Source organism: Paralichthys olivaceus, chromosome 7, assembly GCF_024713975.1.
Source record: "Paralichthys olivaceus isolate ysfri-2021 chromosome 7, ASM2471397v2, whole genome shotgun sequence".
Classification (NCBI taxonomy): domain Eukaryota; kingdom Metazoa; phylum Chordata; class Actinopteri; order Pleuronectiformes; family Paralichthyidae; genus Paralichthys; species Paralichthys olivaceus.
Window position 1 is genome coordinate 534,996 of NC_091099.1, and position 12,505 is coordinate 547,500.

At 41.4% G+C, this 12,505-nt stretch overlaps 1 protein-coding gene across 2 annotated transcripts in view; it reads right to left on the minus strand.

The window, feature by feature from the left end:
* Positions 1-1,890: 1,890 nt before the first annotated feature.
* LOC109646571 (GRAM domain-containing protein 2A) overlaps positions 1,891-12,505 on the minus strand; it is a 12,639-nt gene continuing 2,024 nt past the window's right edge. For both annotated transcript variants that reach the window (XM_069529143.1, XM_069529142.1), the window contains 11 exons: positions 11,996-12,088; positions 10,333-10,390; positions 7,229-7,301; positions 6,854-6,957; positions 6,374-6,472; positions 5,970-6,041; positions 4,784-4,843; positions 4,164-4,305; positions 3,996-4,089; positions 3,221-3,322; positions 1,891-2,351 (listed from right to left, as the gene is read on the minus strand). In XM_069529143.1, coding sequence (XP_069385244.1) covers positions 2,303-2,351; positions 3,221-3,322; positions 3,996-4,089; positions 4,164-4,305; positions 4,784-4,843; positions 5,970-6,041; positions 6,374-6,472; positions 6,854-6,957; positions 7,229-7,301; positions 10,333-10,390; positions 11,996-12,084 — 942 coding nt within the window. In that variant the 5' untranslated portion in view covers positions 12,085-12,088 and the 3' untranslated portion in view covers positions 1,891-2,302. The remainder of the gene's footprint in view (positions 2,352-3,220; positions 3,323-3,995; positions 4,090-4,163; positions 4,306-4,783; positions 4,844-5,969; positions 6,042-6,373; positions 6,473-6,853; positions 6,958-7,228; positions 7,302-10,332; positions 10,391-11,995; positions 12,089-12,505) is intronic.

Here is a 12,505-nt window from a genome sequence, read left to right on the forward strand (position 1 = left end):
TGTATTTAATCCTGCATATAAACTGTATTTAAACCCGTATATAAGCTTTATTTAAACGATGTATAAACCTGTATTTAAACCTGTATATGAGCTGTATTTAAACAACGTATGAAACTTTATATAAGTTATATTTAAACCTATATATAAGATGTAATTAAACCTGTATATAAGCTGTATTTACACCTGTATATAAACTGTATTTACACCTGTATATAAGCTCTATTTCAACGATGTATAAACCTTTATATAAGATGTATTTAAATATGTATATAAGCTGTAAATACACCTGTCTATAAGTTGTATTTACACCTGTATATAAACTGTATTTGAACATGTATACAAGCTTTAATTAAACCTGTATATAATCTGTAATTACACCTGTATTTAAATCTGTAAATAAGCTGTATTTAAACATGTATACAAGCTGTAATTAAACGATGTATAAACCTGTATATAAGCTATATTTAAACCTTTATATCTGATGTATTTAAACCTATATATAAGATGTAATTACACCTGTATACAAGCTTTATTTACACCTGTATTTAAATGATGTATAAACCTTTATATAAGTTGTATTTAAACCTGTATATAAGTTGCATTTAAACCTGCATTTAAATGACGTATAAACCTGTATATAAGATCTATTTAAACCTGTATATAAGCTGTAATTACACCTGTATTTAAATGACGTATAAACCTCTATTTAAACTGTATTTCAACGATGTATAAACCTTTGTATAAGTTGTATTTAATCTTGTATATAAACTGTATTTAAATGATGTACAAACCTGTATTTAAACTGTATTTAAACCTGTATATAAGCTGTAATTAAACGATGTATAAACCTGTATTTAAACTGTATTTAAACCTGTATATAAGCTGTATTTAAACCTGTATATTGCTGTATTTAAACCTTTATATCTGATGTATTTAAAGCTATATATACGTTGTATTTAAACCTGTATATAAGATGTAATTACACCTGTATACAAGTTGTATTTACACCTGTATTTAAATGATGTATAAACCTGTATATAAACTGTATTTAAATTATGTATAAACCTTTATATAAGTTGTATTTAAACCTTTATATAAGCTGTAATTAAACGATGTTTAAACCTGTATTTAAACTGTATTTAATCCTGTATATAAGCTGTATTTAAACCTTTATATCTGATTTATTTAAACCTATATATAAGCTGTAATTACACCTGTATACAAGCTTTATTTACACCTGTATTTAAATGATGTATAAACCTGTATATAAACTGTATTTAATCCTGTATATAAACTGTATTTAAATGATGTATAAACCTTTATATAAGTTGTATTTAAACCTGTATATAAGCTGTAATTAAACGATGTATAAACCTGTATTTAAACTGTATTTAAACCTGTATAAAAACTGCATTTAAACCTGTATATTAGCTGTATTTAAACCTCTATATAAGCTATATTTAAACATGTATATAAGATGTATTTAAACCTGTATATTGCTGTATTTAAACCTTTATATCTGATGTATTTAAACCTGTATATAAGCTGTATTTAAACCTCTATATAAGCTATATTTAAACATGTATATAAGATGTATTTAAACCTGTATATTGCTGTATTTAAACCTTTATATCTGATGTATTTAAACCTGTATATAAGCTGTATTTACACAATGTATAAACCTTTATATAAACTGTATTTAAAGGAGTACTTATTGTACTTGTAGTATTTGTAGTACTTGTAGTAGTTGTAGTACTTGTAGTAGTTGTAGTATTTATAGTATTTGTAGTACTTGTTGTAGTTGTAGTATTTATAGTACTTATAGTACATGTAGTACTTGTAGTACTTGTAGTAGTTGTAGTAGTTGTAGTAGTTGTAGTAGTTGTAGTATTTGTACTTCAGATCAGTGAGTTTATTAAAAACTGGATTCATTCACAGCTTCAGAAACACAGCGACACAGTTTGAACCGTCCAATCACAGAGCTTCGCTGTGTGACGTTCAGGAGCACGATGGAAAACACGGAAGCGAAGCGCTTCAGCTCCGTCACTGGAACGGATTCTTCATCGGTGAGAGTCGGACGCTGTGTTCAGTCTCTGGTTGTTTCTTCAGCCTCAGAGGTCAGAGGTCAGAGGTCAGACTACTGTTTGACTACTGTGACGTCTCTATGGTAACCAGGTCACGGCGGGGTCACAGGTCAGCTGCTGACGGCCGCTCCGCTCATCTGTCTCCTCTCACCGTCACCCCCTAATGACAAGTCTATGTAAGTGCAGATTTTACTTCTTCATTCTGATTGGCTGCGGTGTCAGGTCCCTGTCCTCTGATTGGCCAGCCAACAGGGCACCTCTCCGCACCTGGAAACAACGAACCGGTTTGTTAATCTCATGAGCGACGAGTCGAGAGGAAACATCGATCGATTTCAATAACGGATTCAGAGCTAACGTCATGTTTGACTAAAATGTTTCGTGTTGAACTGAACCTGTTTGTGTTAATGATGAGTTTAGTTTGGAGTTTACGCGTCGTACAAATATTACAGAAGTACCAAATATTAAAACAGCAGCGTGGAGTAAATCACGTGTCACTATAAGTGATTCAATGTTTATTTCCTGTACGGACCTCAGCTGTGGATCCTCCCACCTCGTGTGATTGGTCGGTGCACCTGAGGACCTGCAGCCAATCAGTGCGGCCTGTTCGTCCACCTGAGCGTGTGATAGTTTGACTGTATGTGTCTCTGCTCAGCGCTGACGGAACGCCGTCATGTCACGTGACCTTGAAACACGACAGGAGCAGACAGATGTTCTCCAGCTGCAGCTCCTGGAACCGACGTTTTTATTCTAATTCAGATTCTTAATCTGCTGGTGAACAGATGTGTTTTAGTTCCTCGTGTCAGTTCCATATTTATTTTTACACTTTACACTGTTGATTCAATTGTAGATTTAAGTATAAGAGTTTGCTTCAGAAGTTTGTTTCCACTCAGCAGGATCACACTCAAACTACTGATTAACTAAAACCTGTGGCGCTCAGAAGTTTCCAGACTTTTTCTTCTGTTTTGTGTCGTGACCTCATTTAACATGTCACAGTAAACGGAGCCGTCCTGTAGCAGCTGCAGGTTCTGACCCAGCCCTCCAATACTACGACGTAGTAAAAAATGGAAGTAATATTCTCAATGATAAAGTGACGGAAGTAGAAGTGTGACAGGTTGAATTTGCTGACGTGTGCGTACCTTTCTCTCGGCGTCGGCTGGCTGCTCAGGAAACTGAGCTGCTGCTCCAGACGACAGACTCTGAAGGCCAGATAACAGGAGGAGAGGACCAGCAGGAAGACACTGAGACACACATTCAACACAACAACAACACACAGTCAGTCAATATCATAATATCACCAGAGTGAGTTGTAACTGAATTTCAGAGAAAGTCACGTTACAGGAATATTTGGAGAAAAAGACGTCAAATCAAGAGAAAGTTTCTTTGTCTTATTTATCTTCTATCTCATCATTATTTAACAATCAGATCAAATTAAAAACTTATTTTACTTGTTTTTGTTTCTGTTCAGCTACAACAACAAAAAACTTTGATGACTTCTGCTGACGATACTGATGTACTTTTACTTGCAGTTGTACTAGTACACATTCTGAAGTAAAGAATCTGAATATTTGCACCTGTATAAAAATGAAACGTAGTTTTTAGAACTCACTCCTTCACTGAGGCACAAACATCCAAACCTGAATAAACACAACTTAAAGAATTGAGTTTAGTGGCTGTGGACCTGCTGCAACCTGAACACCAGCCTGCAGGAGGCAGCACTGACCAACAACACAACAAATAGTAAACCGGAGCGACTCGTGTAACACAACCAACACTGACGCTCACGTTAACACTGACACACCTCCAACAACTGACTCTAACAACTGACTCTAACTAAATCACTTTCATCGACATTCAGGGAGAAAGTTTGAGTCTTTACAGATCATATATGTTGTGGTGCGTTCAGGGACTCACAGCAGGATGAAGAGTTTGAGCAGCTGGTACTCCACGTGACCCAGTTCAGGAACCGGTTCTGTCAGCAGGATCTTCTCGGTCTCCAGGCTGCTGTCTACAAAACCCAGAGGACAATACATGTCACTGTCTGCAACGCTCCTGGTTGAGCGCTGGGGCGGGCCTACCTACCGGTCAGCGTGAGCGTGTGCGTGCTGAAGGGTGTGTCGGCGGCAAGGCTGGGGGAGGAGTTTCCCAGCAGGTCTGGGAGGGACGAGGAGACGGCGGGAAGCGACGGTTTCCTCCTCCACTTCAACACCTCTGGATACTCGTCCTGACAGAGACAGACAGAGAGGACGCTCACCTGTCTTCACGAAGCACACGCCGCGCTTTCAAAAACTCATTCCAATTTGAATATTATATGAGAAGGCGGAGCTCAGTTGTGGGTGTGTCTAAAGGAGTGAAAGTGGCGTTTTATCTGAGTGGTTGGAAAATGAGTCGTCACGTGTCACTGATCACGTGTCAGAGGAATCCAAGGGGATGACGTGTTTTATTTTGAAATGTAAAATATTTTTCTTCTTAAGTAACAATTAAAAGTTACTTTTTAAATGATTCATTCTTTTATTTGACTGTTATTATTATTATTTGTTTTATTATATTCATGTTACTTTGCTAACTTAGATAAAATACTGATGATTTCATCTCCTCACAACTTCTCATCTTTATTTGATTATTGTTAATATTTCATTGATTTTTCATTTTAACTGTTTAAAACAAACGTGTGAGAATAAATGATGACAAAATATTATTACCATTGACAGAGAACTGGGCTCCTCCAGGAACTGTTTCACACTCAGACTCTTCCCGTTCACCTGAAGACACACAAACACACAAACACACACACACAAACACACAAACAAACAAACAAATAAATACACAAACACACACACACACACACACAAACAAACAAACAAACAAACAAATAAATACACAAACACACAAACACACACACACACAAACAAACACACAAACACACACACACACACACACACAAACAAACAAACACACACACACACACAAACAAACAAACAAATAAATAAATAAACACACAAACAAATAAATAAATAAATAAACAAACAAACAAACAAATAAACACACAAACAAACAAACAAATAAATAAACAAACAAACAAATAAATAAACACACAAACAAACAAATAAACAAACACAAAAAATAAACAAACAAACAAACAAACACACAAACAAACAAACACAAACAAATAAACACACAAACAAACAAACACAAATAAATAAATACACAAACAAACAAATAAATAAATAAACAAACACAAAAAACAAACAAACACAAAAAATAAACAAACACACAAACAAACAAATAAACAAACAGACAAACAAATAAACACACAAACAAACAAATAAATAAACAAACACACAAAAAATAAACAAAAAACACAAATAAACAAACAAACACACAAACAAACAAATAAATAAACAAACACACAAACAAACAAATAAATAAACACACAAAAAATAAACAAACACACAAACAAACAAATAAACACACAAACAAACAAATAAACACACACACAGAAACAAACAAACAAATAAACACACACAAAGGGTCAGACGCCATCAAACTGGAGTCATCAAGATGTTTTATAACCACTGTCTGTCTGTACTGCTTCTGTCTGTCTGACTGTCTGTACTGGGTCTGTCTGTCTGTACTGGGTCTGTCTGTCTGACTGTCTGTACTGCGTCTGCATGTCTGTCTGTCTGTACTGGGTCTGTCTGTCTGACTGTCTGTACTGCGTCTGTTTGTCTGTCTGTACTGGGTCTGTCTGTCTGACTGTCTGTACTGTGTCTGCATGTCTGTCTGTCTGTACTGTGTCTGTCAGTCTGACTGTCTGTACTGCATCTGTCAGTCTGTCTGTACTGCGTCTGCATGTCTGTCTGTGCAGGGAGTGTGATCCTCACTGACCTGCAGGTGAGTGCAGATCCTCCGCAGGACGTCATAGACACTGTCTCTGGACAGCAGGGACACAAAGACATACTGCAGACAGACAGACAGACAGACAGACAGACAGACAGACAGACAGACAGACAGACAGACAGACAGACAACATGCAGGTCAGTGTACAGTTTCTGTTTTTCATGTATTAAATTCAATCCTGAAACTCATCTGATTAAATATATAGAAGTTTGTTGTATATAAACATTTTGTCTCATTGAGTATTCGCTGATCTATAAATATGTAAATGAGCTGACTTAGCTAACTTAGCTTGTAAAGCTAATAACGTGTTGAAACGTTAGATCAACTCATCTGAAGCGACAGCTGTTGATTTGTTTTGAAGTTCAGAGGAATCCGAACGTTCCTCCCGTTACCTTCTGTCCAGTGTCCATGGTGATGGCGAGTCCGTTCGGCACCAGACCGGCGGTTTTGTGCTTCTTCACCAGACGAACTGAAACCACGGGAATACAAACCTGCAGGAGCAGAACAGAGGAACGTGTGTGCGCTGACCTTTGACCTTTAACCTGAACCAACAACTGAGTCAACAAATATGTGAAACAGACACAAACATCCAGGAAGACGCTCAGGGATCATGTGTGAGGGACAGATGAGGACCAGACCTTCGTGAATCTGTCTCTGTAAGATTGAATGTCAGGTTTAGTTTGTGTTAGTGTGAACTTGTGAAGTTCACACTTTTCTGTAACACATCTGTGTCACCATGAAACAAGCTCAACAACCAGGAAGCCTCTGGGTAAGAGGTGTGACTTTTCTAATGGTTGACCAATCACAAGAGAGAAGCTCATCTGACTCCGTGTGGACGAAGAACGAGGGATGAAGTGAAACCGTCTTCTCACCTTGATGTCTTTACCAAACAGGTTCGCATAGAAACACAACCAGTTCCTGGAGATGTAGAGTCGCCCCTGCAGCAGGATGTCTCTCAACAACGCACACGAGTACACTGCAGGGTGAGGGGGTGAGGAAGAAGAGGAGGGAGGAGAAGAGGAAGAAGAAAAAGAAGCAGAGGAGGAGGAAGAAGAAGCAGAGGGTTAGGGTTAGACGAAGAAGAAAGAGAAGTAGCAGAAGAGGAGGAAGAAGAAAAAGCAGAAGAAGAACAGAAGCAGAAGAAGAAGAAGAAGAAGAAGAAGAAGAAGAAGAAGACATGTTACCTGGACTGACTCTCGAATCAAAATGTTTTCATGCACGTCTGGAAACAACAGTAAAGACTGAACCTTTCATCAGGATCTCCTCTGGAGGGACGATCTGGAACAGTTTGTGGTACTGAGAGTTGTATTTACTGACCGTCTGTGGAGAGAAACACTGACCGTCAGAGCTCGCTTCATCTCTAACACTGACCGTCAGAGCTCACTTCATCTCTAACACTGACCCTCAGAGCTCGCTTCATCTCTAACACTGACCATCAGAGCTCGCTTCATCTCTAACACTGACCGTCAGAGCTCACTTCATCTCTAACACTGACCATCAGAGCTCGCTTCATCTCTAACACTGACCCTCAGAGCTCGCTTCATCTCTAACACTGACCGTCAGAGCTCGCTTCATCTCTAACACTGACCGTCAGAGCTCGCTTCATCTCTAACACTGACCATCAGAGCTCGCTTCATCTCTAACACTGACCATCAGAGCTCGCTTCATCTCTAACACTGACCGTCAGAGCTCGCTTCATCTCTAACACTGACCATCAGAGCTCGCTTCATCTCTAACACTCACACCATCAGAGCTCGCTTCATCTCTAACACTCACACCATCAGAGCTCGCTTCATCTCTAACACTCACACCGTCAGAGCTCGCTTCATCTCTAACACTGACCGTCAGAGCTCGCTTCATCTCTAACACTGACCATCAGAGCTCGCTTCATCTCTAACACTGACCGTCAGAGCTCGCTTCATCTCTAACACTGACCATCAGAGCTCGCTTCATCTCTAACACTGACCGTCAGAGCTCGCTTCATCTCTAACACTGACCATCAGAGCTCGCTTCATCTCTAACACTGACCATCAGAGCTCGCTTCATCTCTAACACTGACCATCAGAGCTCGCTTCATCTCTAACACTGACCGTCAGAGCTCGCTTCATCTCTAACACTGACCGTCAGAGCTCGCTTCATCTCTAACACTCACACCATCAGAGCTCGCTTCATCTCTAACACTCACACCGTCAGAGCTCGCTTCATCTCTAACACTGACCATCAGAGCTCGCTTCATCTCTAACACTGACCGTCAGAGCTCGCTTCATCTCTAACACTGACCGTCAGAGCTCGCTTCATCTCTAACACTGACCGTCAGAGCTCGCTTCATCTCTAACACTGACCATCAGAGCTCGCTTCATCTCTAACACTGACCGTCAGAGCTCGCTTCATCTCTAACACTCACACCATCAGAGCTCGCTTCATCTCTAACACTCACACCATCAGAGCTCGCTTCATCTCTAACACTGACCGTCAGAGCTCGCTTCATCTCTAACACTGACCGTCAGAGCTCGCTTCATCTCTAACACTCACACCATCAGAGCTCGCTTCATCTCTAACACTCACACCATCAGAGCTCGCTTCATCTCTAACACTGACCGTCAGAGCTCGCTTCATCTCTAACACTGACCGTCAGAGCTCGCTTCATCTCTAACACTGACCATCAGAGCTCGCTTCATCTCTAACACTCACACCATCAGAGCTCGCTTCATCTCTAACACTGACCGTCAGAGCTCGCTTCATCTCTAACACTCACACCGTCAGAGCTCACTTCATCTCTAACACTGACCCTCAGAGCTCGCTTCATCTCTAACACTCACACCGTCAGAGCTCGCTTCATCTCTAACACTGACCATCAGAGCTCGCTTCATCTCTAACACTGACCGTCAGAGCTTGCTTCATCTCTAACACTCACACCATCAGAGCTCGCTTCATCTCTAACACTGACCGTCAGAGCTCGCTTCATCTCTAACACTCACACCATCAGAGCTCGCTTCATCTCTAACACTGACCATCAGAGCTCGCTTCATCTCTAACACTCACACCATCAGAGCTCGCTTCATCTCTAACACTGACCATCAGAGCTCGCTTCATCTCTAACACTGACCATCAGAGCTCGCTTCATCTCTAACACTGACCGTCAGAGCTCGCTTCATCTCTAACACTGACCGTCAGAGCTCGCTTCATCTCTAACACTCACACCATCAGAGCTCGCTTCATCTCTAACACTGACCATCAGAGCTCGCTTCATCTCTAACACTGACCATCAGAGCTCGCTTCATCTCTAACACTGACCATCAGAGCTCGCTTCATCTCTAACACTGACCATCAGAGCTCGCTTCATCTCTAACACTGACCGTCAGAGCTCGCTTCATCTCTAACACTGACCGTCAGAGCTCGCTTCATCTCTAACACTCACACCATCAGAGCTCGCTTCATCTCTAACACTGACCGTCAGAGCTCGCTTCATCTCTAACACTCACACCGTCAGAGCTCGCTTCATCTCTAACACTGACCCTCAGAGCTCGCTTCATCTCTAACACTCACACCGTCAGAGCTCGCTTCATCTCTAACACTGACCATCAGAGCTCGCTTCATCTCTAACACTGACCGTCAGAGCTCGCTTCATCTCTAACACTCACACCATCAGAGCTCGCTTCATCTCTAACACTGACCATCAGAGCTCGCTTCATCTCTAACACTGACCATCAGAGCTCGCTTCATCTCTAACACTGACCGTCAGAGCTCGCTTCATCTCTGATGAATCACTAATAATAAATAATAGTCTGGTTCCTAACAGGACAGATCTGATCGAGTGGCAGCTGAAGACAAACAGCTTCTTTCCTGGACGTTTGTTCTGAGCTGGATCCTGAAGTGACATCATGAACTCCACCGTGCACCTGCACGTCTGTTCTCTGAGAACCAGACACTGACTTCCTGTTTCCTGTCTGAAAGAACAAAGACTCAAAACAACAGCAAACACAAGCTGAAGCTCCTGAAGCTGCTCGCTGAGAATTCACCATTTAACCTGCGGAGCCGCTTTCTCTCTTCCAAATGAAATGTCCTAGAGATGAAGCTCATGGAAGAACAATCATATGATAATAAATCATAAAGTCGTTTCTGGATTTTAAAACTGAGCTGAACGTTTCCTGAACATTCTTCTGACACGTGTTGATCTACTGTTCTGTTTGAAACCTGGATTCGATGTCGTCCATAGCAAAGACACACACGTTTCCATGGAGACGAGACAGACGCCGGAAACTTCAGCAGAGATTTAAGAATCGAAGGATTTGAAAACTCCAACGTGTGTCGGACACATGCTCAGTGGATGTGTGCTGAGCTGTGGACTCACTGATCCTCGGTAGCACTTCTTCACGTCTTCGTACGACAGGTCGTCGATCAGCTGCAGCCTGCGGATCACATGACATCACATGACGTCATCATCAGCTACGACTTGTAGAATGTGTAGAGTTTAGTGACATCTAGTGGTGAAGTGTCATGTTGCAGCTGAACACCCCTCCCCTCCCCCTCTCCTTCAGAACATGAAGAACCTGTGGCAGCTTCAGTTTTTATAAAAACTCAAAAGGTCCCCTCCATGTAAATATAAAGTATTTAAATATAAAGTATTTGAATATAAAGTATTTGAATATAAAGTATTTATATATAAAGTATTTAAATATAAAGTATTTGAATATAAAGGGTATTTTCTGGGGTAAAGAAAACTACAGTTCATATAATTTAGATGAAACAAACTCATGAAATCATCATGAGGATTCTTCATCATTAGATTATCTGCACTGGTTCCTTTCACCTGAATCTGACTCACTGGAGCTTTAACGTTTCTTCTCAATCAATAAAAATATTAAAGTTGTCGACGTCAACCTTTGAATAAATGTTTGTCGTTATTATCAACAGTGAGCGTTCCCACCGTCAGACACGGGTTTAGTTTGGTTCACTGCATCATGGAGAGTTCAGGGAGTGAGTGAAAGGAGGGATTGTCTACAAGAGTGACACACACACACACACACACACACACACACACACACACACACACACACACACACACACACACAGAATAAAAGGACTAATTATTCAGTGTGAATGGGGAAACTGGAGCAGGGAAACAAGCTGCGCTCACATTAGAAAACACTGGTCAGTCAGAGTCGAGGGTGAAATGAAATGTTATATAAAATAATAAATCAGAGAACACTGGCTCTACTGCTGCACTACTCTAAACATGTTTTTCTATAAAATTGTACTGAAAGAGAGAGATTTCTATCTTTATCACTCTGCCCGGTGACACACATGAACACACAATGCACTAATCAGAGTGAGCTGAGACACAATCATCATGATGTCACACATTCACCGTCCATGGACTCAATATTAACAAAGGTGTGAAAGAGTCCTGAGCCTGAAGGACCTCAGTGAAACTTAACTGTGCACTCTAGTCTGTGTGTGTGTGAGCGTGTGTGTGTGTGTGTGTGTGTGTGTGTGAGCGTGTGTGTGTGTGTGTGTGTGTGAGCGTGTGTGTGACCATAATTCTCTGTCAGCAGAAATGAATTAAGGCTTTAAACACACACAAACACGTCGTCCTTCACATCAGCCTCTCTCTCTGCTGCTTGGAAATGTGAGCTGAATGCACACACACACACACACAGACACACACACACACACACACACACACACAGACACACACACACACACACACACACACACACAGCCTCTGCAGCTTGTTTTGTACGTGACAGAAATAACAGAGCAGCGAGAGACACTGAGGCTTTTCCCTCTTTATGTTTTGTCTCTGCTGCACGTTTCCTTTCATCTGCTGCCAAACACACACACACACCCCAAACACACACACCCCCCCAAACACACACACACACACACCCCCACAAACACACACACACACCCCCCCAAACACACACACACACACCCCCCCAAACACACACACACACCCCCCCCCCCCCAAACACACACACCCTTTCTCGGGTGTTAACGCTGCAGTTTCTCACCTGAAGGGCAGGGGGCAGTGTCCGTCCTCCTCCCTGGCGGGCTCCAGCTCTTGGGGGGGCAGGACGTCGTCATCCGTCATCATCATCATCGGCCTGAAGAAACAAAGAGTCGAGGTGAGAGGATGAATTCTGGACCCGAGCTTTATTTTTTAAGAGTCACCCCTAAGAAATAAAATGGTTCAATCCATCCGACTTTAAACTGAACCAATCGTGTCGAGTCATGGAGGCGGGGACACCTGCTAAATACTGTGTGTACTACTACCTACCGTGAATACTAGTTTTAATACTTGAGTGTGTACTGCAGTGAGTTTCTAGATTGAATACTGCAGTATCTGGTATGTGGTACTCATCAGTAGTGAGGTGGTTACTGAAGTGAATACTGTCCCACTGTAGTACACTGAGCAGTACTTGTGTGTGTGCAGTACTTGTGTAGTACTTGTGTTGGAGATGCTGGAGGTGTGGATGAGGGAGCGCTCTGATTGGTCGGCCCGAGCTGAGCCGCAGAGAAAC